This window comes from Mesoplodon densirostris, chromosome 19 (genome assembly GCF_025265405.1).
Source record: "Mesoplodon densirostris isolate mMesDen1 chromosome 19, mMesDen1 primary haplotype, whole genome shotgun sequence".
Taxonomy (NCBI): domain Eukaryota; kingdom Metazoa; phylum Chordata; class Mammalia; order Artiodactyla; family Ziphiidae; genus Mesoplodon; species Mesoplodon densirostris.
The window spans coordinates 55,708,361-55,733,954 of NC_082679.1; the positions used below are offsets into that span (position 1 = coordinate 55,708,361).

The 25,594-nt window shown below is 44.2% G+C and overlaps 1 protein-coding gene across 2 annotated transcripts in view; it reads right to left on the reverse strand.

Annotated features, from left to right (window-relative positions):
• Positions 1-24,679, reverse strand: part of ADAMTS18 (ADAM metallopeptidase with thrombospondin type 1 motif 18) — a 163,909-nt gene extending 139,230 nt beyond the window's left edge. The window contains exons 1-3 of one of the 2 annotated variants that reach the window (XM_060083773.1): positions 24,590-24,679; positions 24,406-24,496; positions 21,199-21,515 (exon numbers count right to left, since the gene is read on the reverse strand). In XM_060083773.1, coding sequence (XP_059939756.1) covers positions 21,199-21,515; positions 24,406-24,496; positions 24,590-24,679 — 498 coding nt within the window. Of the gene's footprint in view, positions 1-21,198; positions 21,516-24,405 lie in introns of both variants that reach the window. The other variant, XM_060083772.1, reaches the window with a different exon arrangement.
• Between the last annotated feature and the right edge of the window lie 915 nt (positions 24,680-25,594).

Here is a 25,594-nt window from a genome sequence, read left to right on the forward strand (position 1 = left end):
TACCAGGGTCAGGCAGCTTGAACTCTGCAGCTGGAGAAGCCACTGCTGGGCCAGGGCCTGCATAAACCCTTCCCTCTGCTGACAGCTCCCACCTCTCTGTGGGAGCCGCTGGCTTCAGGGAGTCATGCTGCCAGAAATGGGCTCAGATATCTGCTGGAGCAGAAATACAATGGGGTAACTACATTTTATGATACATTAAATATGATTCTAAATCAGATACAATGGGTTTTTGAATCGTCACTGATCTGGATGTGCCACGGAACCCTCTGTAAGAGGGGGAACCTAATAAGAAATGTAACACTAACTTTTAATGTCCTGACCATGAATCTTTTAAAGCCAATTTTACTTTGGCTTCTAAATATGTTAGTTAGTATAGCTAAGAAAGTTATAATGAAAACAAACTAGAAAGATGAGAAGAAATAAAGAGGTTTCCATTCAAAAAAGAGCAAACGTTAATTAAACTAGCAGGTTTGGACCAAGTATAATTAGAAGAAAATATATGTGTATATTCTGAAAATTTTCAAAACATAGTATCTTTCACTTATCTTCAAGAGAAATATTTAATTCAGCATCTGTACTTTAAATCTGATTGTCGCCATCAGATTGCACAATTCTCTACGTAACTACGTAATGGTGAGGCGTCTCTGAGTCAAAGTTATCGACATGTCCACACCAGAGAGTATCTAAATAAAAACTGGAGCTGTTCTACAAATACTGTTTGGAATTTTAGCCAACTAGTCAATGAAAAGGGAATCTTTCCTGCCTGTTTGCTTTTGCTGTCCATGTTAGGAAACTTCAAGATAGGAGATGAATAGACCTATCCGGTCCAATACAGTAGCTGTTACCAGGCTCTTGAAATGTAGCTGGTCTGAAATGAATGCACAGTAATTGTAAAATGCACATTGGATTTTGAGGACTTGTGTGTAAAATATCTCATTAATAATTTTGGTATTGATTATATTTTGAAATAACATTTTTGATATACTGGATTAAATCAAATAGAATACCAACACAAATCTCACCCATTTTTTTAACTTTCTTTTTAACATGACTACTAGAAAATTTGAAATTACACACATTGGCTCGCATTATATTCTATCGAACAGCACTGTGCCAGAGCAAAGAGGAGATGGAATTCTATGCATCATAAAAAAGAAACAGAAGAATTCATGGGATGAACAAAACCACTTCTGTTATCATTTCAAAAAAAAAAAAATCCACTGCAGACTAAAGTTAGATTGATTAAAATAAACATCTTCCAAGACACAAATGAACGGCGTATGAACGCTGAACCACGTAATGCATCAATAAGCATTCCTGCTTTACAACAACGTTCCACATGTCATCGTCCCAAGAAATCAATGAAAAGTGGTTTCAGAGTGTGAAGTCATCCTCTAAGCCGACCATGGAGGCTACATCTCCCTCCAACTGCTCACTGACAGGCATACAACGTGCTCACTTGTACTGGCTGTTTGAAACCCTTGTGCAGTCATGGTTGGTGGACACAGAGAGGTGTGTGGTAAAAAGACAACTGACAGATAAAGTAGTGAATCAACAAGCTAGACGATGCATCCAAGATGCACCGTAAGGAACAAATACTGACAATTCTAGAGGCAGTCAGACTCTGTGCAGTGGGCATCACACCCAAGAAATGCTGATAATGAAATGCGTAGGCAAGCTGCCCATTGCATTTACCTGTCGGCTACTCCATGCTGAATGCCTGGCTGCCTTAAGCTTATTTTCTCTGGGAGTCTAGGAGCTCTTCATAGAAAGTGTGCAGAACTTGTTCATCCCTACCACAGTTAGGACTTTCATTTCAAAGGGAAAAAAGTTAAACTAGATTAATCCAAAAAATGGGGTGAGGGTTTATGGTTCATACAAATGAAAAGGCCAACACACTTTAATTTCAGGCATAACTGGACATCAAGGCTGTGATGATTTTACTATCAGGTGACAAGATGGCTGCAACTCTGGACTTACATTCCACCCCCTCTTCTTCCCCCAGGTGTCCCAGAATTGATTTTATTGGCTCTGATCCTGTTACATGTTCACCCCTGAACCAATCACTGAAGTCAAGGATAGCTGATGTTCTGACTGGTCACTATGGAAAACAAGTCACCTCCACCCAATTCCAAGGCACAGGTAAGGAAGGTAGGTCCCCAAGGAAAACTTCAATGTTTTTACCAGAAGACTGGGGAAACAGATGTTGGGCAGACGAAAATTATAGGTGGCCACTGCTCTCTCTCAGTCTCCATTATCTAACCTGCATATAAAAGCTACACAACTGATGAGTTTTTCCAATGAATGCATGCGTGCATAAGAAATACCCAATTCCTGATGTATGCCAAACATAGAAATGATGTATGTTTCTAAATTACCAGCATATTAATTACATATATTCACATAACAAATGTTTATCCAGTGTCTACTAGTGGCCAGGGATTATTCTAGCCACTGGAGACACAGCTGTGGAACAGCAGAGACAAAGCTCCAGTCTTCAAGGAGCAGATATTTAAGAGCGTAAGGCAGCATATGCAAGGTAATAAACAAGTCAGTCAGGTAGTATGTGTAAAGAGTAGGAATAAAAATAAAGCAAGATCAGGGGAGGGAGAGTAACCAGGTGTCAGGGGGGAACTTTCTGCAATGATGACATTTGCACAGAGAACTGAAGTGCCAAGAAGTGTCAGAAGAAACCAGGTGAATATCTGGGGGAAGAGCAAAGTGCAATCACAGGAGTGGGGGGCTCTGGGGATGTTCAAAGGCCCCCACTCCTGTGACTGCACTTTGCTCCTTCCCCAGATATCAGAAGGGCTGGAGTGGAGTTTACAATGGGAGAAGATATAGGACTTCAGGCCAAAGGAGCCAGATCACACAGGGCCTTGTAGACCATGGTAAGAAATCTGGATTATATACTATGGGTAATGGAAAGCCATTAGCTGGTGGAGAAGAGGAAGGTGAAATCATGTGGCTACTTGAGAAAAACACCTCATAGGGACACAACGTAAGAGAATCATCAGATTGGAAGCTGCGGTGGGAATCCAGATTAGAGTGGCTTCGATCACAGTGGTGACAGGGAAGGTGATAAGAAGTGGCTGGAATCGGGTATTGAATTGACCTGTGAGCAATGAAGTTTACACAGTCGTGTGCATAAGATCACCTGGTATTTATATATCCTCATGGGCTAATGGGATCATTTAAATTGCCTGCCCATCGAATTAAGAATTAGTCTCATCACTTTATCTGTGCTCTCATGGTTCTTTAAACACACCTTAGCAATTATATTAATTTTGTTACACTGTCCTTATGTGTTTATATTCCTGTCAACAATACTCCCCACTCTCACATTGGAATATCCTAAAATTTAAGAACCATATTATCATTTTTGTATTTCCATAGTCTGTGATAGGACTGAGGCACATAGTAAGCTGGGAATAAATGTTTTGGGTTAGAAGATGAGTAGATGGGTGGGAAAGAGGAAGGAATAGAGAGAAAAGAAAGAAGAAATGTCAGCAATTCGTTACTGAGAATTAAGAATACAAGCCCCAAAGGGACCTTGACTTTGCTTCCCTGGTATATTCATAAAGAGGCTGAGTAATTTAAAGAATGTTGCAAATTACATAGGACCAATGTACTCCTCACTCTTAGATGAAGGGTCTATTCAAAGAAGGGATGACAGAAATAGATGCAATGATCAGGTCAGCTGGTGAGTCTATGACTATGAGGTCATAGGAATTAGGTTTCTTACCTAGCACTCCAATCAAAACGGAGCTCCTACCTCTCCAAACACCTCCAGGTACCTTGCCTCTCCAAGTACTAAGAAGTTAAGGTATAATAAATTGCCCAACTCCATGCAGTAGATACAAAAATCTAATACACCTTTACAAGGCTCCTAGGGTTGAACACACAATCACAAAACATACAGGACATTCTCCCTCCATCCCCAGAACTGCCCACTGACCCCAGTCCTCTAGATCAAGAGAGCACACAGGATATTTAACTCTTCTCTAAGCTCAGATGCACATCCAGAAATGGAATCCACATTTCTAACCTACATCCACATGGTCAGACTCCCTCCCGCATAAGAATACAAGAGTCCATTTTCTTATAAATATACCCCTGTGCCTTCAGAGACCCAGTTATTTTCAGCAGGCTGGGTTGGCATACTGTGAAATTCAAACGCCAATACACATCTGTCTATATACTTCCAGACGGTTCTCCTGCTGCCACCCAATCCACCTGCCAGCCCCCAGACACCGTTCGTCTCGATCTCCTGGGCTAAATTCCTCAAAAGCAGGTGAAGTACCTAAAATCATTATTCTTAATGGCACTGAGATCAACAACTATACACTGAAAAAGAATAAACTTACGTAAATGCATTCTATTAAAGAGGCCAGTTTGTGATTGTGTCGTATCAGTTGTTCTCAGCTGGGGACAATGATGTCCCCAGGGAACACCTGGCCATGTCGGCAAACATTTTTGGACACAGCCAGGGGGGTGTTACTGGCATCCAGTGGGGAGAGGCCTGGGGTGCTGCTAAGAATCCTACCATGCACAGCAAACTCCCCTCCCCCCGTCTCAGTGGTGTCCATGGTGCCCTGAGAAACCGCGGGCTACAGATCACAATTTCCTACGCAGTTGTAAACAGTGAAATCGAAGGAGGCTTGCTGCTTCTCCTTGGACCTACTGTCCTACTTGCCCCACAAGGCAGCGTCAGGGGCTGATGGATGACCTCAGATGACCGTGACTCTGCAAAGGGAAGGGACCGTGTGCTTGAGCCAGCTACAGAGTAAGCACTCTAGACGTTTTCTGCATTTGTTTTTTATTGCTACAGAACAAATTACCACATAGTTAGCAGCTTAAAAATAACCCCTATTTATTAGCTCACAGTTCTGCAAGTCAGAAGTCTGGGCACAGTGTGACTGGGTTCTCTGCTCAGGGTTTCTGCCTGAGCCAGGCTGCATTCCTTTCTCTGGGAAAGAATCCACTTTCAAGTTCATTCAGACGGTTGGCACAGTTCAGTCCCTTCTAGTTATAGGACCAAGGCCCCGTTTCCTTGCTGGCCATCAGCTAGAGGCCACCTGCATTCCTTGCCACGTGGCCCCCTCCACCTCCAAAGCCAGCAATGGAGAATTTTTCACCTGTCAAATCCCCCTAGCTACAAACCTCTCTGCCTTTCCTGATTCTGTGTGATCACAGAATAGGTCAAACCTACCTGGACAATCTTCCTGTCTTAAGGTCAAGTGATTTGAAGCCTTCATTACATCCGCAAAATCCTTTCCCAGCAGCACCTAAATTAGCAGTTGATCGAATCACTGGGAGAAGGTGTGCATATACCAGGGGCTGGGAAGCTTGGGGGCCAATTTAGAATTCTACTCCCACAATTTTTATATGTTATCATTATCTCATTTAATTCTCATGGTAACCCTTTTGAAACAGGAGGGAAGGGGGCGGGGCACAACCTCTAAAAGAATGACATAGCCCTTGAGGATACAACATAAACTGGTTAGAACCAGCTAGGTTCAAGATGGCAGAAGTTTCGACTTCCAGTTGAGCCTCATTATGCACTCATTGTAATACATTAGCATATGCTAAAGACACACCCACAGGCGCCATGACAGTTCCGAGGCTGACCATAAAAGGCCAGAAGGTGGGCGTGGCCCAATTCCTGGAAATCTCTGCCTCTTCTTCAAGATCGTTGGAATAATCCTCCCACTCATTAGCCTATGAAACTACCCAGCCCATAAAAACTAACCAATCCATATTTCGGGGACTCTCGCCTTCTCAGATGGCTCACACTCTGTCTGTGGAGTGTGTTTCTCCCAGGGCCGTTCTCGCCTTTTGAGAGGGACAACATTCTGTCCATGGAAAGTGTATCTCTCTAAATAAATCCGCTTCTTACCCATGACTTTTTCTCACTGAATCCTTTCTGCAATTAGAGAAAGAACGGGAGCTTCATTAAGTCCTGAGACCACGTGTGTGATCTCAATTAAAAGACAGTGGGTTCAAGTCCCAGTGTCGGTTTTGGCTGGGTTCAAGTCCCAACCTTAGGTGTACGGTTTCACTTTGAAGGTTTTTTTTTTATTATTATTATTGTTTTATCTCTGCTTTACAGTCAGGGAAACTAGATTCTCAGATAATTTGATAATGTCACAAAGCTGGGTGAAGGATACATGGGAACTCTCTATATTATCTTTGCAACTGTTTGTGAGTCTAAAACTATTTCAAAATAAAATGTCTGGACTTCCCTGGTGGTGAAGCGGTTAAGAATCTGCCCGCCAATGCAGGGGACATGGGTTTGAGCCCTGGTCCGGGAAGATCCCACATGCCACGGAGCAACTAAGCCCATGTGCCACAACTACTGAGCCTACATGCCACAACTACTGAAGCCCGCACACTGAGAGCCTGTGCTCCACAATAAGAGAAGCCACCACGATGAGAAGCCGGCGCACCACAATGAAGAGTAGTCCCCGCTCGCTGCAACTAGAGAAAAGCCCACGAGCAGCAAGAAAGAGCTAACGCAGCCAAAAATAAATTAATTAATTAAAAATAAAATGTCTTGGGCCTCCCTGGTGGCGCAGTGGTTGAGAGTCCGCCTGCCGATGCAGGGGACACGGGTTCGTGCCCCGATCCCGGAAGATCCCATATGCCGCGGAGCGGCTGGGCCCGTGAGCCATGGCCGCTGGGCCTGCGCATCCGGAGCCTGTGCTCCGCAGCGGGGGAGGCCACAGCAGTGAGAGGCCCGCATACCACAAAAAAAAAATAAAATAAAAAAATAAAATGTCTTTAAAAAGAATAATTTCACCAAGATCATGTAACTCTTAAGTGAAAGAGATGAACTTCTAAAACCCCATGCGTTTTAACATACCATCCTGCCTTCTTAAATTACTGCACAAGGCATTTCTAAGGTCACAGCATCTCTAAAGCCCCCGAGGACATTTATCTAGAGCAGGGGTCCTCAAACGTGACCGCACACTAGAATCAACTGGGCAGTCTTTTAAAAACACAGATACCTGGGCCTCCTCCTCAGCTATTCTGCTTTCATTGGCCTGGGGTAGGCTCTGGGCATCTACATTTTTTTAAAGCTCTATATGCTGAGACTCACTGATCTAGATATTATTTTATCATAAATGACAGGGCTAAATATATAATATTAAACAGAAATTAGCTTGTGCTTTATGCACAAAAGGAATCTTTTAAAGGGACTGGAATTCATCTTACTTCAGTGCCTTTTACAGGAAAACAATGACTGTCAAACCCTGAGATAAGACTAAGCCTTAGGAAAATACATTAGCATATTTAAAGAGGGAGAACGCATTTCAGTAATGTTTTCTTTCAGCCACATCTCTGTGCTGCCTACAACAGACCTCAACTCGACCATCAAGGTAGAAATAAAAATTGTGTTCATTATTTATCGACAGAGAAATTCATTTGAGGTAACTCTTCATTCGCCTCCTCGAAGTGACAAAGTAAAATATGAAAGGGAGTTGAGGAATTGTAAAGTCACAGAATGGACCCACAGACACTCGAACAGCACTCTGCTGTGGGAGAACTCAGTAAATAATGAGAGAGATAATCTCCTTTGACTAGCTTATCTCAATCCCTTTCAAGTGCCGGTTCTAAAGAAGGGTGTGCACATAGCTGGCTTCTAGTAAATTAGTGATGTGCACTTTATAATTTATATTAGAAAGCATGCCCCCTTGACTTGCGGTGGTAATAAGGGCAGATAAGATATTTCAAAGCTCAGTGGCATGAATAAGCAATCAAAAGAATTCAGCTGAACATGAAATCCTTCCATACATCAAAGGCATCCCTTCAGGAGAGGTGAGCATGCAGTCCAGGCAGAACACTCTCACCAGACTTGTGTTATGGTATTTGAGTGTACAGGGCCCCGTAACTGGATAGAAAAAACCGTGGGAACGCACTTCCATGGGAATAACTTGATCTAACTGAGGAGCAACTCCTGGGTTTGTGGACAGAGATGTGCAGGAAACCCAGGCAAATATTTTGGGTCATGAGAGCCTTCATGTGCACTGTTAACATTAGGCCTGTTTGTACTTGGACTTCAGGAATTAATCAGTACTGTTTTCTCTTAAATTGTTTATTGTTGATGGTGGGAAACCATGCAATTTTACCAGCACACATGCTCCACTGGAGAGAACTGGTTTTCTAAGCCACTGTCTTAGGCTCATGGAAAACAAAGAATGAAGTGAGTTCTCAGTAACTTTGCATGTTACACAACCAAGGTGATAGTGATATTGGGTGGATAATGTCAGTATCAGCAAGTCAATCTCCGGCCATAGCTTATATCCCATATGTGTTTGGCATCCCAGCTTTTCACAGAGTAGGTCTTTCTGTCTGTCTCTCTCATAAAATACAGAATTGCATGCAACTAAGAAGACGCATATACAGGGAGATCAGCTCAATACTTTGTGATGACCTAGAGGGGTGGGAAAGGGAGGGTGGGAGGGAGGCTCAAGAGGGAGGGGATATGGGGATATATGTATACATACAGCTGATTCACTCTGTTGTACAGCAGAAACTAACACGACATTGTAAAGCAATTATACTCCAATAAAGATGTTAAAAAAATAACCCCCCCTGCCACACACACAAAGAAGACCCATATATATGCATGCTCTTTCAGCAACAGCAAAAAAAAAAAAAAACAACTGGAAACAAATATATTAATCTGAAGGGAATGATTACATATACAGCAGTTAAAAGAATAAGACAGATGCTTATGTCGTGATAAGGAACTCCAAGATACACATTATTTTTAAGCACTTCTTCTCCACCAAAAAAAAAAGTGCTTCAGAAAGAGTACTGGCTAACACATTTATGTACATTCTAAGGGCACACACACAACAGAAAGAATCAACTCTGGTTTCAAAAAGAGCTTCAAACTGAGAGGTAACTGTGGAGCTCTTGGCTTGCTGTGCATGATCCCAGACCTCCTTCTGTGCGTTAATTCACATGCCAATACAGAAACCAAAATACGATTTAGTCTTGTTTGGACACACAGATGGTTTGACTGTGGCCCTCTGAGGCTTACTGACGGGTGGGAGAGCAAATGCAGCCCAGAGCCCCACCCACTTGTTCTCATGCAGGATATAGGTTACAACTGCGGAGTTACTGCTCCGTAAGTCACACGAGGTACCAGGCACCCAGTGAAACGTCTGAATCACGTCTGGAATTCGGGTGGTCCTGCACGCAGGAGGGCAAGATGGAAGAGCAAAAAGAGCTGAAAGACTGATAGAAAGAGGGCAGTGATTATGTCATTGGGTGGCTTGGGTCCAGCCTTGCTGAAAGCTAGTCATCTAGTACAAGGTGGGGGAGGGGAAGAAGGAAAGAGGAGGAAGGGGGTGGGAGGAGGGGGAGGGGGAGAGGGAGGGGAGGGGAGGGAGGGGAGGGGGAGGGGGAGAGACAGAGAGAGAGAGTGAAGAAAGTTTATCCCAGGGCCAAAAAATATATTTTCTTATGCTTAACCAAGTTCAAGGTGGAGTTGTTCTAATATTTGTCACTGAGAAGTCCTATAATATAGAAACAAGAACCATCTGTACATTTGGATTCACATTAGCCACCCCTACCTGCCCCCCTTAGTACACACACTGCCTAATGCCAGTCAGAGCATCGATGACCACACTTACAAGGTGTGATGCATTCCAAAAGCAAAAACAATTCTCCAAAAGCATGTTCCACTAGTCTTCTATCTCCCCGGAGAAGGTTCTTTGCGGACTTCTTTAGGACAACGATTCACAGTCCCCAGTGCCCCCGGAACCCTCTGCGAAGCTTTTCTTTCCTTTATTCAAGTGGACACACAGGCTCTACGTAGTACCTACTGAATGTTCAGAGGCGGAGCCTAAATATATGTAGTTTTTTTTCCCCTCCAAAGTGCCCAAGACTTTTTCAAGCGCATGGGGAAGAAAAATTGCTACTTTAGACCTTGAATAGCAATATGCCGACTGGTGGTTAAATACCATTAAGGCCTCATCTGTGTCTTAGCTGAATCTTCCTCTCCACAGTGCCAGTTTTAATAATTCAATACATGCTCAATCAATATAAACTTATTAATATCTAGACTAAAACTTTACTGTCTGTGGGTAGTAAGGTGGATTGGCATTAGCCAATTCTGCTACAATAATACCAATTACTACTTGATATGTTACCACACTATCAGTATTATTACTATGTGCCAGGCACTGTTTTTTAGCATTGTTCACGGACCATTTTTGTTTCAATTAAGCATCCATAAACCTGAGGGAGGAACTACCATTATCTTCATCTGGCCAGGGAAGAAATTAAGCCCAGAGAGGGTAAATAATTTGACCTGGGTCGCACAGTAAAGACCACAGTTGGGGTTTCAGAGTCTGAGTTCAAAGCCATTACACTGCCCTGCTTTATCTTATGTGCCTTGATCCCCATCTTTATCGATTTCTTTGCTCCTTCCTCTTTGATTCTTTATCTTCCTCTCATTTTATGTCTTCATAGTTGATCAAGTAGTAGTTACCTTCCCCCACAAAACCCCCAGGACTCTCACCAGGATGACTGCCAACATCCAAGGGCTCATTTCCTGTTCTGACGAGCTTGAAAAGGCTCCAGGGCAGGAGCTTCAATTACCATTTCCTTCCTAGACCCTCTCAGAGACCAAAGTCAAGAATAATCAAGGAACTACCATATGACACAGCAATTCCACTCCTGGGTCTATATCTGAAAGCAACAACAGTAATGCAAAAAGATACATGCACCCCCAGTGCTCATAGCAGCATGATTTACAATTGCCAAGATACGGAAGCAACCTAAATGTACATCAACAGATGAATGGATAAAGAAGATGTGTGTGTGTGTATCTCTACACACACACACACACAATGGAATACTACTGAAAAAGAATGAAATTGTGCCATTTGCAGCAACATGGATGGACTTGGAGGGTATTATGCTAAGTGAAGTCAGTCAGACAGAGAAGGACAAATACTGTATGGTATCACTTACACAGGGAATCTCAAAACTACAACAAACTAGTGAATATAACGAAACGAAGTAAACTCGCACAGATATAGAGAACAAACTAGTGGTTACCAGTGGGGAGAGAAAAGGAGGAGGGGCAATATAAGGGTAGGAGAGTAAGAGGTACAAACTATTACATATAAAATAAGCTACAAGGATATATTGTATAACATGGGGAATATAGCCAATATTTTATAATAATTATAAATGGAGTATGACCCTTAAAAATCGTGGATCACGGGGCCTCCCTGGTGGCGCAAGTGGTTGAGAGTCCGCCTGCCGATGCAGGGGATACGGGTTCATGCCCCGGTCTGGGAGGATCCCATATGCCGCGGAGCGGCTGGGCCCGTGAGCCATGGCCGCTGAGCCTGCGCGTCCGGAGCCTGCGCGTCCGGAGCCTGTGCTCCGCAACGGGGGAGGCCACAGCAGTGAGAGGCCCGCATACCGCAAAAAAAAAAAAAAAATCGTGGATCACTATATTGAACATCTGTAACTTTATAATATTGTATACCAACTATAACTCAATACAAAAACAAACAACAATGAAAAGAATAATTGAGGATAGAGTTCATTCACAGCTCGTCACAATCCTGAGAGAGCGAGTTACCACTGCCCATTTCTCATCTCTTTACAGATGAGGAAACTCAGGCGCAGAGCCCAAGACTCACAATTGTGGCCCTTGGGGAGATGGATGCTTCAGTGGCCATCCTCTAACAGGCAGAGAGCATGGGGAGGAAGGAACAGCCTTTCACCCTCCCATGAGAGCACCCTTCAAATCAGCCTGGGGGTCCCGCCCCCTGGCAAGAACCTTGGTGGGTTTTTTTGTTTGCTTTTTGTTCAATGAAACCTAGATATGCTTTATTAGGATGAAAGAACTTTACATTTGTTTTAAATATCAAAATAACACAAAGAACGAGTTCAATATACAACACGCTTCCTAGTCTTCAGAGAACTGAATTTTTCTAGAGACACTGGTACTCAGGAAACACGACACAGTCAAAATATCTATAAAACTCACAAGATACTTTACACACAGTTGCCAAAATGATGAATCTTGATATTTTAGATTTTTCTTTGTAATTGTTTTTAAAAAGAGTCTTTCATGATTAAAAACAAAACTTAGGATTGGAGACTGAAAGCTAAGTTCAAAGGCATTTCCACTTTAGTGTACATCATAAATCCCGTCATCAGAACACTTTGGCAATTTTTTTAAGAAAAAGACTGGCATTTTGCTAAAAGTGTTGTTATGAGCAAATAATCATCTTCACACATCATGTCTGAAAGGAGCATACAGGAAAGAGGAAAAAAAAAATCTTTTTACCCTTGATGAAACAAGGCATAACCTAAGAAAACATCTCTGATTTGGGTCAGCCTGTGTCCAAAAACTTGTAAATAGAACCCAGTCTAATCCTTAACCTCACGTGATCCTCTCAAGTGACCAAAAAGTTCCAAGGGGGTGTGTGTCACGCAGCAAACCTCTGCTGGTTAACGAGGCCCCACAAAGCAGAAGAGCCTGCTTTCTTTCTGCCTGTCTGGACTAAGGTCATTTAACTTCAGCCCTTTTATGAATGGAAATCTTTCTAAAGACTACCGGGCAGCCGGCGACCAGCAACAGACAACTCAATGGCTGAGCTTTCTGAGTCATAAAATACTTCTGAAAAAAAAGGAGATCAAAGTGTTCCCCTACTGCCTATTGAAACCAACTGCTTCCAAAGCTCCTTTCAGGGACCTAGGCTCTCCGGAGAATGGGTCCCTGCCGTCATAGTCCAAAAAGGCCACCACTAAGAAAGAGACAATGGGGACATTAGGGCAGCCAGCCATGGAAGAGAAACACCAATTATGGTTTAATTGTTGCAGACAAAGCAAAAGCAAAGGAAGGAAAACCAAGTGACAAAATTGGACAGTGCATTGGCAGTCAAGGCTGGAGGGATTTCGTGATACATATTCCACTCTGAGCCCCTGATGTGATGCTGAGGCTGGATCCTAATCAGAGTCTGGACAGAAGATGCCAAAGGAACAGCACAGCTTTCTACCACTCCCGCCAGCTGGGCCCCCTGCTGAGGTGATTAATCAGAGGTAAAGTACCCACGTATCACAGATCTGGGCAGAAATGCTATACGGGTGGCATTTTTGCATGCCTCTTGGCTTGATCTTCACATTGGAGCTGAGTGTCCAGAATTTAATCAAGAGGTGCATTTTCCCAACTGGAAGACGTACGCGGTAACTGGATTCATCTGGTACCAATAAAGTACAAATAATCTCAGACCTAAGAATTGTTCTTTCATGGTGAACCATGGAACCCTGGGCAAGTTGTGGATGGAAGCATGGCTTAAAAGACGGGATGGGGAAGTAGTCAAATTAGTATCACAATTCCGCCTCTTGGAGCTTCACAATGCACATTAGCACATTAAAAGGTGAGAAATGGGGCCTCGCTGGTGGCGCAGTGGTTGAGAGTCCGCCTGCCAATGCAGGGGATACGGGTTCGTGCCCCAGTCTGGGAGGATCCCATATGCCGCGGAGCGGCTGGGCCCGTGAGCCATGGCCGCTGGGCCTGCGCATCCGGAGCCTGTGCTCCGCAACGGGAGAGGCCACAGCAGTGAGGGGCCCGCATACCGCAAAAAGAAAAAAAAAAAAAAAAAAAAAAAAGGTGAGAAATGTATTAGAGCAAAGACATTTGCTTAATAAGAGTTGCCCGAATTTTATTGGAATATATGACCATGATACCACTTATAGGGTCATAAAACCCTTTTATGGCTGGAATACCTCTTAGTTAGAAATCAATATATAATATTATAGTACCTCTTTTGGGAATTAGTGCTTTGGTGATTTTCTTGTCACTACCAGACTATGAAGAGAGGTTCCTTGAAAAAAAAGTTTCCACAGTCAAATAAGTTAGGGAAACTTTTTAAACAGAGTTAAGCAAATGTCTTTAACATAGGACATTTCTGAGTTGTTAACATCCTAACCTAAAACCATACTCCATGAACCCTTTGTTCCAGGGCTCTGCTGAATCACAGCCTGGTTCAAAATAAAATAGCATTTCTGGGTCTAATATCACCACTCCATTTCTTCCTTAGAATGAAATCCAGTGACACAGAATACAGCATCCACCTTGCTTGCAGCTTTTTCCACCCTGTGCCCTGAACACTGCCTGATATAACAGAAGCCCATCAATAGTTGAATGACAGAGTCATTCAGTGTATCTTTCCGGTCAGTTCTCCAAATGTGACATTTCTACTAAGTTGCAGAAATGGGCTCAGTCTGTCAAACCAACAGCAATTAAGAAAAAAACTTGCCTATATGTCCAATGTCTTAATCCAATGGTTCTCTAATGTTAATATGTATTAGAATCACTTGGAGAATTAAAAATACATACTCCTGGGCCCAGCCTCCCTGACCTTCTGTTGTATGTAAAGACATTGACATTTTCAACACCTCAAGTTAAGCTAATCCAGCTGACCACACTCTGAAAATTACCGTCTTCCTGAAAAAGGAATGCCGAGGTAGAAAAATTGGGGGCAAAAGGGTCTTTGAGATCTCCTATGTAGGAAGAAAGACACAGGTTTGTCCTAGCATCCCAGAAAACGAAATTAAGAAATACAGGTGAAAGTCATAAGATGGCAGGTTGAATGTAGTTCAACATCAAGATGAAGGGTCTCCTGACAATGGCATAGGCTTCCTGGATGTAATGACAGTTTCATCAACATGGTGGTCAAGGAGAAGCTGGATATGGTCAAAAGAACGTGCATGGCAGACAGTGATTAGATTGGGCTCATCTGCAACCCTGAGACTCTGGGACAAAGTTCTGCAAACCTAGATAACCTTCACAGGGTGTATGTAAGGCAGCCAGACATAGGGGGCAGTGGTGAGCTGGAGAGAGCTTGTTCCTGTTGAAAGGCATTCAAAATTTTAAAAACTTAAAGCTTTTGCACAGCAAAGGATACCATAAGCAAGATGAAAAGACAACCCTCAGAATGGGAGAAAATATTTGCAAACAAAGCAACTGACAAAGGATTAATCTCCAAAATATACAAGCAGCTCATGCAGCTCAATATCAAAAAAGCAAACAACCCAATCCAAAAATGGGCAGAAGATCTAAACAACATTTCTCCAAAGAAGACATACAGATGGCCAAGAAGCACATGAAAAGATGCTCAGCATCACTAATCATTAGAGAAATGCACATCAAAACTACAATGAGGTATCACCTCACACTGGTCAGCATGGCCATCTTCAAAAAATCTACAAACAATAAATGCTGGAGAGGGTGTGGAGAAAAGGGAACCCTCCTACACTGTTGGTGGGAATGTACATTGATACAGCCACTATGGAGAACAGTATGGAGGTTCCTTAAAAAACTAAAAATAGAACTACCATACGACCCAGCAATCCCACTACTGGGCATATACCCAGAGGAAACCATAATTCAAAAAGACACATGCAACCCCAATGTTCATAGCAGCACTATTTACAATATCCAGGGCATGGAGGCAACCTAAATGTCCATCAACAGAGGAATGGATAAAGAAGATGTGGTGCATATATACGATGGAATATTACTCGGCCATAAAAAGGAATGAAATTGGGTCATGTGTAGAGACGTGGATGGATCTAGAGACTGTCATACAGAGTGAAGTAAGTCAGAAAGAGAAAAACAAATGTATATTAGTATATATGTGGAATCTAGAAGAATCTTATAGATGACCTTATTTGCCAAGCAGAAATAGAGACACAGACGTAGAGAACAAACATACAGATACCAAGGGGGAAAGGAGAGGTGTGGAATTGGGAGATTGGGATTGACACATATACACTATTGATACTATGTATAAAATAGACAACTGATGGGAACATACAGTATAGCACAGGGAACTCTACTTAATGCACTGTGGTGTCCTAAATTGGAGGGAAATCCAAAAGGGATGGGATATATGTGTAAGTATGGCTGATTCATCTTGCTGTGCAGTAGAAGCTAACATAACATTGTAAAGCAACTGTACTCCAATAAAAATTTTTAAAAACACCCCCTCCAGATATAACAGTAGCCAGGATTCACTCATGGAAGTTTGCAACTCCTGTTTGATGGATTATTCCAAGTAAATAACTGCCTACTTAACTCCTGAATAAAATGAGACCCATAGTGTGTGGGGGGGGTACATTTTAAGAGACTATTTTGAGTACAGTTTAATTCTGAGTTATTAAATTCCCTGCTGGAGAAATTCTAACTGGAATATGTATGTATGCAAATATATTTCACTATTAGAACCCCTCCACCCTTTCTCAATTGCTCTTGGGGTTTCCCTAGCAAGTCAAGATAATGGTTAGCTTTCCTGTCAGTACTCTATTATCTAAAGGGGACTTATCATTTTTTTAATACACACTGATGCACACTAGGAAATTGCTAGAACCTTGAAAGTCACTCTGATGCCAGTTGCCAGACGCCCTCTTGGTGAAACACCAATGCAGACACTTCAGGTGGAAGAAGATTCATCTCAGTTTCCTTCACCTCATGTCAGTTTCTGTATTCGTGGAAGAAGAGTCCTTTATCTCTTCTGGCTTGTGAACTTTGATAAGCATGTAAGAGACCTGCCCATCCACCAAGCATGTTAGAGACCTGCCCATCTCCTGAACCCTTGAATCATACACTACTCTGAATGCATTACAGCACTTGCTAATTCACTTTAGGAACCCCCTGTTTGACCAAAGAAGGTGAGCAGTGTTCATGGGTTCTGGGTAGCTAGAAGGAAAAATTCTTCCTCCTGGAGTGATTATTTCCCTCCATCCCCATCTCTCAATGGGCCTAGAGAAGTGACTCCTCAATGTGGAGCCTCAAGTGATTTCCCAGGGTTCACTATTGCTATTCAATAGTGTTTCATATGCAGGTCAACGCACTGTTAGAGATGCAAAGCCATGATATCAAAGATGCTAAGTTGGCAAAGGTGTTTTTGCTCAGAAGTCTTGTTTCTATTCACAAAGAAAGGAAAAAGCACCACAATTTGGGCTGAAAACATTTACAGGAGTCCTCCACTTTCACAAGTTTGCTTTGTGTCACTTTGCTTTTACGAAAAACGCAATTAGCACCTGTTTTTTGCTGACCAAAGGAAATACAAAGAGGATTTTCGTTTTTATGGGAAAAAAAAAAAAAACCCAAAGCAAAATAGCGATCAGTGTGGTCAGTGTTTGTTTGCTGGTTTTGCACCTAACCCTTATACAGGCAGCCTCACCCTCAGCAGGGAGAGTGGCACCACCCAGCTCCTTCCCCAGGAACTGCACTAAGAATCTCTGCATCAAGCCACTGTAGCTCTGAACTATGTGAGCACTTGTGCTTTATGTCAATTTATTTTGTGCATTCATTGCCAAGATGTGTCCTAAGGTAATTGCTTCTTTGCTTTTGTAATTTTGGCTTACAAAAGATTTCATAGGAACACTCTACGTTCAGATAACAGGGAAAACCCATATAATACTTCTTGTCCATATATGATATCACAAAAGAGGGTATATAAGTGGCCAGCAGGCATAAAAAAGGATACTCAACTTCATTAACCATCAGAACAATGCAAACTAAACCTATTGTGTGATATTGCTTCACATCATCAATGGGAGTGGCAAAAATGGAAAAGACAGACAACAGCAAGTGTTGATGAGAATGTGGAGCAACTGGAACTCTTATACACTGCTGATGGCCGTGTAAATGAGTGCAACCGCTCTGAAAAGCTGTTTGGCAGAACCTAGGAAAATAGTGGTAAGTGCAGTTCCTGGGGAATGCGCTGGGTGGTGCCACTCTCCCTGCTTAGGGTGAATGCTGCCTGTGTAAGGGCTAGCTGCAAAAGCAACAAACGAACACTGACCACACTGACCGCTATTTTGCTTTAGGGAGAACATATATATTAACCTATGACCCAGCAACTTCAGTCTTTGGTATGTTTCCAACAGAATGTGTCCATAAGCTCACCAAAAGACATAGACGAGAATGTTTAGTATTACTCCTCCTAACAGCCCCAAACTGGAAACAATTTAAATGCCACCAACAATTAGATGGAAACAATGTAGAATATTCATACAGAGGATTTATTGTATGACCCTCTCTTAGGTAAAAAAATTTTAAATAGGCGAACTTAAGCTATGTTACAAATTAGGATAGTGGTTACTTCTGGTGGACAGTGACTGGAAGGGGATGTGCGGTAGGGGTCTTCTGGGACACTGGTAATGTCCTGTTTGATCTGGTTGTTGGTTACAGCGATGTGAACTTTGTAAAAATTCATTAGGCTGTACTCCACGATTTTTGCATTTTTCTGTATATACATTTTCGCACTTTTCTGTATATACATTATACTTCAGTAGAAGTTACAGACATTAATACAGAGCAGTGTCTCAGCTTCTCATTCGTGATTTTGTCCTCTTGTTTTATTTTTCTTATTGTTTGATTGAGGATGGCTGTGTCTGTATTTTGCTGTTGTTCGGCAGGGACTTGGGGAGGTGGGTAATGCAAGGGGGATAAGCTTGATCCTCTCCCTACCCCATGCCCCATGGGCCCAAACGATTGGATAATTGGAGTCAGATGCCTGGAGATGGCCGTGGTCTTAGAAATAGTTTCACATGGCTCAGGAGAGGAAACTGAGGCCTACAGAACTAAAGTTAATTAAGTATATGTGGCTGGCTTGTTGAAAAGTAGGAACAGATTGTGAGTTTCATGATTTCAATTTATAACAGCCTTATTAAAAAAGAATGAAATGCCATTTGCAGCAACATGGATGGCCCTAGAGATGATCATATTAAGTGAAGTAAGTCAGACAGAGAAAGACAAATATATGATTTTGCTTATATGTGGAATCTAAAAAAAAGGATACAAATGAACTTATTTACAAAAAAGAAACAGACTCACAGACTTTGAAAACAAACTTATGGTTACCAAAGTGGAAAAGTGGGAGGGAGGGATAAATTAGGAGTTTGGGGTTAACATATACACACTGCTATATATAAAATAGGTAATCAACAAGGACCTACTGTATAGCACAGGGAACTTTACTCAATATTCAGTAATAACCTATATGGGAAAAGAATCTGAAAAAGAATGCATATATGTATATGTATAACTCAGTCACTTTGCTGTACCCCTGAAACTAACACAACATTGTAAATCAGCTACAGTCCAATATAAAATAAAAATTGAATTAAAAAGATAAAAACAAACAAAAATCAGATTGGTATGCAAAGAAAAAAAATTATATCGGCCTTATACACGGGCAGATGTGGTTGCCAATGACTTCTTTCACCTTCAGCCCAAAGATGGAACTTTTTAACTTGCCTCATTCTATGTGTTAAGTGGCCATTCCCTGTTCAAAAGTGAATCTCCTTCTTAGGAGAAACAACCTAACATCTATGAATATGGGATAATTGGTCAGATTTCCTATCACTCACAGAAAGTGGAATATTGAGCGCATTAACCACGGGGAGATAAGCTCCTTCCAAGAGCTGCTGTAGCACTTTCCATGTAAGAAGTCACTTTATCCCCACGGTGCTGTAAACCTTCCTGTTATTCCCATTGTAGAGAGAGAGACACTACGACACAGAGAGATTCATAACTTGCCCAAGGTCCTACTGGTAAGGGCTGGTATGAAAGATGAACTCGGACAGACTACTTTTTTTTTTTTTTTTTTTTTTTGCGGTACGCGGGCCTCTCACTGTTGTGGCCTCTCCCGTCACGCAGCACAGGCTCTGGACGCGCAGGCTCAGCGGCCATGGCTCACGGGCCCAGCCGCTCCGCGGCATGTGGGATCCTCCCGGACCAAGGCACGAACGCGTGTCCCCTCCATCGGCAGGCGGACTCTCAACCAATGCGTCACCAGGGAAGCCCAGACAGACTACTCTTAACCACTGGGTTATCTGGAATGGGATAGTTTAAGCCACTGTGATGGAGGGCCTAACCTCCTTCTGAAGACATAAGGATACTGGAATAGACAGAAGAGAGGGAAAAGAGGAGGATGCTCCCAAACGAGCAGGAGACTTATGACAACCAAACCAACCAAACAACAAAAACAAGATATATTCACGTGTGTGCGGGCTGCCTAGGTGTGTGTAACTATCTTAGAATATATAGGTCACTAGTAAGCCATATTGTTCATTTAAACAGATCCAGCTTAGCCGGGAATTGTTAAATCTTTGCTTCGCTCTATAGTTTAAAGACCATACGAAAAAATATCGTAACTCTGGTTGTGATAAAAGATTTTAACTACGTGTCAAGTCACAATATGAAAACAAAAAAGTTAAATAAAGTTTCAGCTAGCCAAGAACATGGGAGTCTTCATTCACCAGCACCTAAGCCCCTCCCTCTTGCTCAGTCATGATGTATCATGTACTTTACACTAACTACATCCTCAGCTGGGCTTTCTCACATTTTCCTTCTTCTAGCCACACCATAGCATGACCATGGTGTGTCTCAACACACACAAACTCTTTTGTCATTACAGACACTTCTCAATTGCAACACAAGATGAAATCAACCCAGATCACCATTTATTGTCTCACAGATGACTGAATCCTGAGACAAGCATCATTTATACCAATATTCTTGGTCTCGAGCCCAACAGTTGAGGATTACACAAGAGGAAATAACGCTTGTCCCAAATGTTTTTAAGTGTCCTGCCTTCCCGGATGCCACACTTAATCCCACCAGCCCCTGAACACACCACAACACACTCAAAAAGGACGCCTTATGCGAGCAGGACAACATGAACAGATTAGTTGAAAGAAAACAAGAGGCCTCCCTTCCACAGGGAAGGTTGGGCTTCCCAGGGCAGTGAATGCACTTTTGCATTAAATACAGTTTTCCCTGTTTCAAAGCACTGTAGAGGCACGCAGCTTGTTAGATTTATATAAAGCCTGGTCTCTCAAGACTTTCCAAAGCGAATGGCATCCATCAAATTAATTTCCTTGGGGGATCATCTCAAACATGGAAAATGAAGAGGCCCAGACCATTAAACATCAAAAGAACGTTCTAAATGGTAATTAAAGTTCTTTTAGATAGATTTTCTTTTTCTGGGAGCAGATTAGATTAATTCAATTGAGAATATTATACGTATCAAAGCTGACAGTGTGAATGTGTGGAGCTGGCTGCAAGAGTACTTAGGATTGCAGACATCTGTTCATTCCAGTTACACAAAACACAGGCAAGAGGGAGCAGGGGGTGCTTACCAAGCCGGCACATGTAGACACAGCGACGGAGGACAAGCTGTCGTTTCTGATAAATCCCTGATAGAAACATCTTGGCACCACGGGTTCCCGAGTCTCTGAAGCACCATCTTTTCCAAGTACCTGGACAATAAAGTGACTGCTCAAGATCGCCGAGGGCTTAAGTTCTAAGTGTAGTTCCTGTCCAAATGCTGAAAATCGGTAATGCAGGGAGCTGCTGGCACTCTGCGCCGACCGCTTTCTCCTGCCGTTGTGCAAAATGTCGTGTGAAACATAGGACCCGCCCGAGTCCACTTCTACCGGCGTGACAAAGACGTAATCTGCAACGGGAAAGGTTTCGCTGTCAGCACCCACAGCCCACAGTGCCCGAGGGTCCCTTTCCAAAAGGCTGGCAAAGAGCAACACACAGCTGAAAGATACTTGTTCTATTGCCATGCACCTAAACTACATATAATTCAGAGCAGCTCATGACAAGGAGAATTCTGTGATCTTGACAATTAGCTCTGCCACAGCAATTCCTACAGAAACTAAGAGTCAAGCACCATCTTGTTGAATGTCAAGAATGTTTCATGGAAAATGCCACAACTCTCATGGTCTGCAGAGAGAGATGGACTTTTTATATATTAGTCATAGCGTCATCCATACATAAAAGTTGATTTGGGGGAGACAGTATTAATAACTATAAAAACCACAAAGCCAAGAAAGGAACACTTTTTTCCAAGATGATACCTTTGTGTTTAAACTACATTGGGAGCACTGGGGTGGGGGGGACAGAGTTTAAATTTCAAATGTAACTCACAGCACTGAGTAACTTGAGATGAAGTCTCAGGTAATTAACAAGTAACTGTAGTTTTATGTTTCCAATATTAATTATATGTGATAATAAAACTCCAGCACTTGTTATCACTCAACGTTTTACAAAGGAGCTTTCCCTGGGACAATTCCATTTAACTGTAAGCGTAAAATAGAGTGGATACATAAAAATGCCTCGAAATTGTCAGAACTTCCCACTACAGTCTGTTGCTGAAAATTGCTCAGACATGTTGGTGGGGGCGTGTCAGATCAGGGGACACCTGGAAAGACGTGTTTAAAAATACCTTCACTGTTGCTCCCTAGAGCAGCGCTAATTACTGCTTGTCCCAGAGAAGAGAAGTTAAACAATTTGCTGCTTGAAAAAAACGAGGCCAGCAAACTGTTTTCTATCACACGACATTGAAACTGAAAAGTATCATCCCACAAGATGATTTGGAATATGCCCTCTGCCCATTAAAAAACGCTCTGTATTTCCACTTTCTAGGCACAGAACGGGAAACTAATTTGGACCGTCTTTAGAAAGATTCTGAGTAACCAAGAGGCATGTTTGAGTCACTTGGGTCCTTGGTTACTGGAGGAAAAGCAAGAGGAATTTCCCTTTTCCCAAAATAGTCAACAACCGGAAAAAAGAAAAAAGAAAAAAAAAAACAAGAAGAGAAAAGAAAGAAAAAAGCTAAGGAATGAACAGAAGCCCTGTAGCTAGCAGGGATCAACGAGTGATACTCTAATTGGTCCTACATTAGAAAAAAAAATCCCAATATGACAATAATTTTCAACTATGTTCTGTGTACGAACCATCTGTTACTCACATTGCTTGAGAAATTCATTCTTACAATGTTCTTGCCGTCCTCCCCATTTTCTTCTTCACTCCTTTAACTAGAAATACTATCTAATTGACATGCATATTAAAAAGCAATTGAAAAAAATGTTTTTCTCTGAACCTTAAAAAAACTGAGCAGGATATACATGATTTCTCTTCTCTTAAAAATTGCTACTATGCTGTTTTCCTGGTATGTGGCTTTTGATTAAACACAGCTTTTTCCTAGGGACAAACCACCTTCTCCCTTGCCCATACTAAAACCTAATTGTGAAAACCATCCCTGACATGTGCTCAGACACAGTCTCTATAAGCTGATTCTTACCTCCTTGACCAAAGCCATCTGAAACTCTGCCTGCTCTTAGCTGGGAGAACACGCAGAAGCCTTAACCAGCCAGCGGTCTGCAGAATCAGCCTGCAAAGCCCCCCACCCAGACACCTGCTACTAGTTTGTTTCCAAGGGGAGAATGAACAAGCAGCTGATGGTAATATTCAGTCCCTGATGGGAAGAGGGGCCGTCAGAGCCCCTGTAGTGAGTGATCTGATGAATCGGCTCAGGGGCTACCTAAAGATGAGGTCCTTACAGGTGGTAGCTGGAGTGGAGGGGACCTCCAGCCATTTGGCCCTGATGAAACAATGAGGGGTTGTTTTAGAAACTGCAGCCAGCTTTTCTGGTTGGACAAAAGGTGAATGTCTCAAGGGCAAATTCCTGGCTCTCCTCTGTCCCCTCACTCACCCACTCCCTGGCGGCACAGCCTTTCTCCATGACTCTGCCATCCCCCCTCTCCCCAGTATGATCCCTGGTCCCCTGAGAGGAGATAACCCTGCAAGACTAAAAAATGATAAAACCCCAGCTAGACATCAAGGTCTTGCTATAGAAACCTTGGATCAGGAATCAGCTGTTCTCCAGGAGCTGATGGGAACAATGGAACAAGGATTTTCCTTCCAGGTGCCAGGGAGAAGTTAATAAATGACAGAAGTAAAGAGTGTTCTGGAAGTCTGAAGCGAGGGAACTTCAAAGGAGATAAAGCAAACCCCCCCGCGCCCCCCCCCACCCTGCCAGAGGCTACCTGCTTTCCTCTCTCTAAAAGTCATCTTTGGGAATCAATGATACGAGGGAAGAGAAAAGGGAGAAAGAAGGAAGGAAAGGGAGAAAGGGGACAGGAGTGAAGTGGGGGGAGGGAAGATGGGGGAAGAAGGAGGCATGTCCTTTCCCGGAAGAGGAAGCAGATGAGGAAGGTGCCCTTTGATATCAGCTACCTGGTCAATATCCACTCACTTTCTAATTTCTCACCGCAGCACAGAATTTTTTTTTTAAACCAGCCGTCTGTGAACGAGGGAAAGTATTGTTTTCTCATTTATGTGACTTGCAGCTTGAGGCACTGATTCTTCCGATAAGTTCAGAGTCCGGGCCACATCCCCCTCTCCAAACAGGAACCGCTTCCAGGACGCGCGCACACCTGCCACATGGGGGGGAGGGGTGGCCTCGTCTGCCCTTTCTCTCTTTGGGGGGAAGGAAGGGACAAAGTGCCTAGAGAGGCTCTCCTGTGGAGGGGGGGCGGGGGGGGGCGAATACGAACCGTGGTTTAATCCGCTGCCGCCGCCGCCTCGGCTGTCACTGGCTAAGGCTGCGGCGACCGACGCACAGCAAAGGCAGCAGAGCTGGAGCGCCTGCAAGAGAAAAGGTGACACCGTGCGTGAGGGGCGCGGCGGGGCTGGGGTCCCCGGCCACCCGCCATCGGCGCCTCCCCGCCGGGCACCTGCCTTAGCCACGCGCCCCCGTCCCGCCGGCCCCCACGGCGGGCCCGAGCGGGCGGCGGGGAGGGCGCACGCGAGCAGGAGGGCGCACTCCATGGTCAGGTGCGGGCGCGGCGGCTGCGGGCGGCGCACATCCTCCCCGCCGCCCCGGAGCGCGGCGCTCCAGGTGCGGCGCCAGGTGGGAGCCGCCGCCGCTCACATCGCGGGCCGGGCGCGCCGGGCCTCCCCGGCTCCGGCCGCCCGCGCGCCCTCCCTCCCGCCGGCGCCGGCCTGAACAGCGCCGCCTGCGGCTCCCGGAGGCGGCACGGGGGAGCCCCGGGCCAGGGCTGGCGCGCGCCTCCGAGCGCAGACGGCCGGCGGACTCTGTTCGCGCCTGCCCTCCCGTCCGTGCGTCTGTCTGTGTCGGGTGTGAGAGTCTGAGGCTCCCGGGGCCAGCAGAGCCAGCTGGCTCCCCCAGCGCGCCGGAGCCGAGCGCCCGCCTCTCCACCGCACGGTGATTGGCGACCAGCGGCTCCCGGGCCCGTCCGAGCCCCCGGGCTGGTGCAAGGGCGTGGGATTCCCCGCTCCCGCTCCGAGGGAGGGGGCGCACGGGGAGGGGAGGCTCGGGGAGAGGAAGGGGGAGGGAGGGAGCGACCGCCGAGGGAGGGAGGGGAGCGCCCTGGGCCAGGCTGGGAAAACGTCACTGAAGCGCACGGAGGGATGAGCCGAGCAAGGCGGCAGCTCAGGTGAGTGGCGCGGCTCCTCTCGCTGCCGGTGCAGACTTCTGTTTTACAAGTCTCCTGGCGAGACAGCCCAGGTATTTAGCGCTCTCAGTACCTCCAGCTGTCCTCCTCTGCTTTATCTCGCTCACCTCGGACCCTCTCCTTGCAAAGGTGGGCCTTATTAACCCCTTGATAAGGTTGAGGAAACTGGGCTGGGCTGGGCTCCAGAGTACCTCGCTACCCAAAAAGTAATCCCGGTAACTCGCAAATCTCAGGCGGCCTGGAGGGCTGGAAGCAAGAGCCTTGCCAC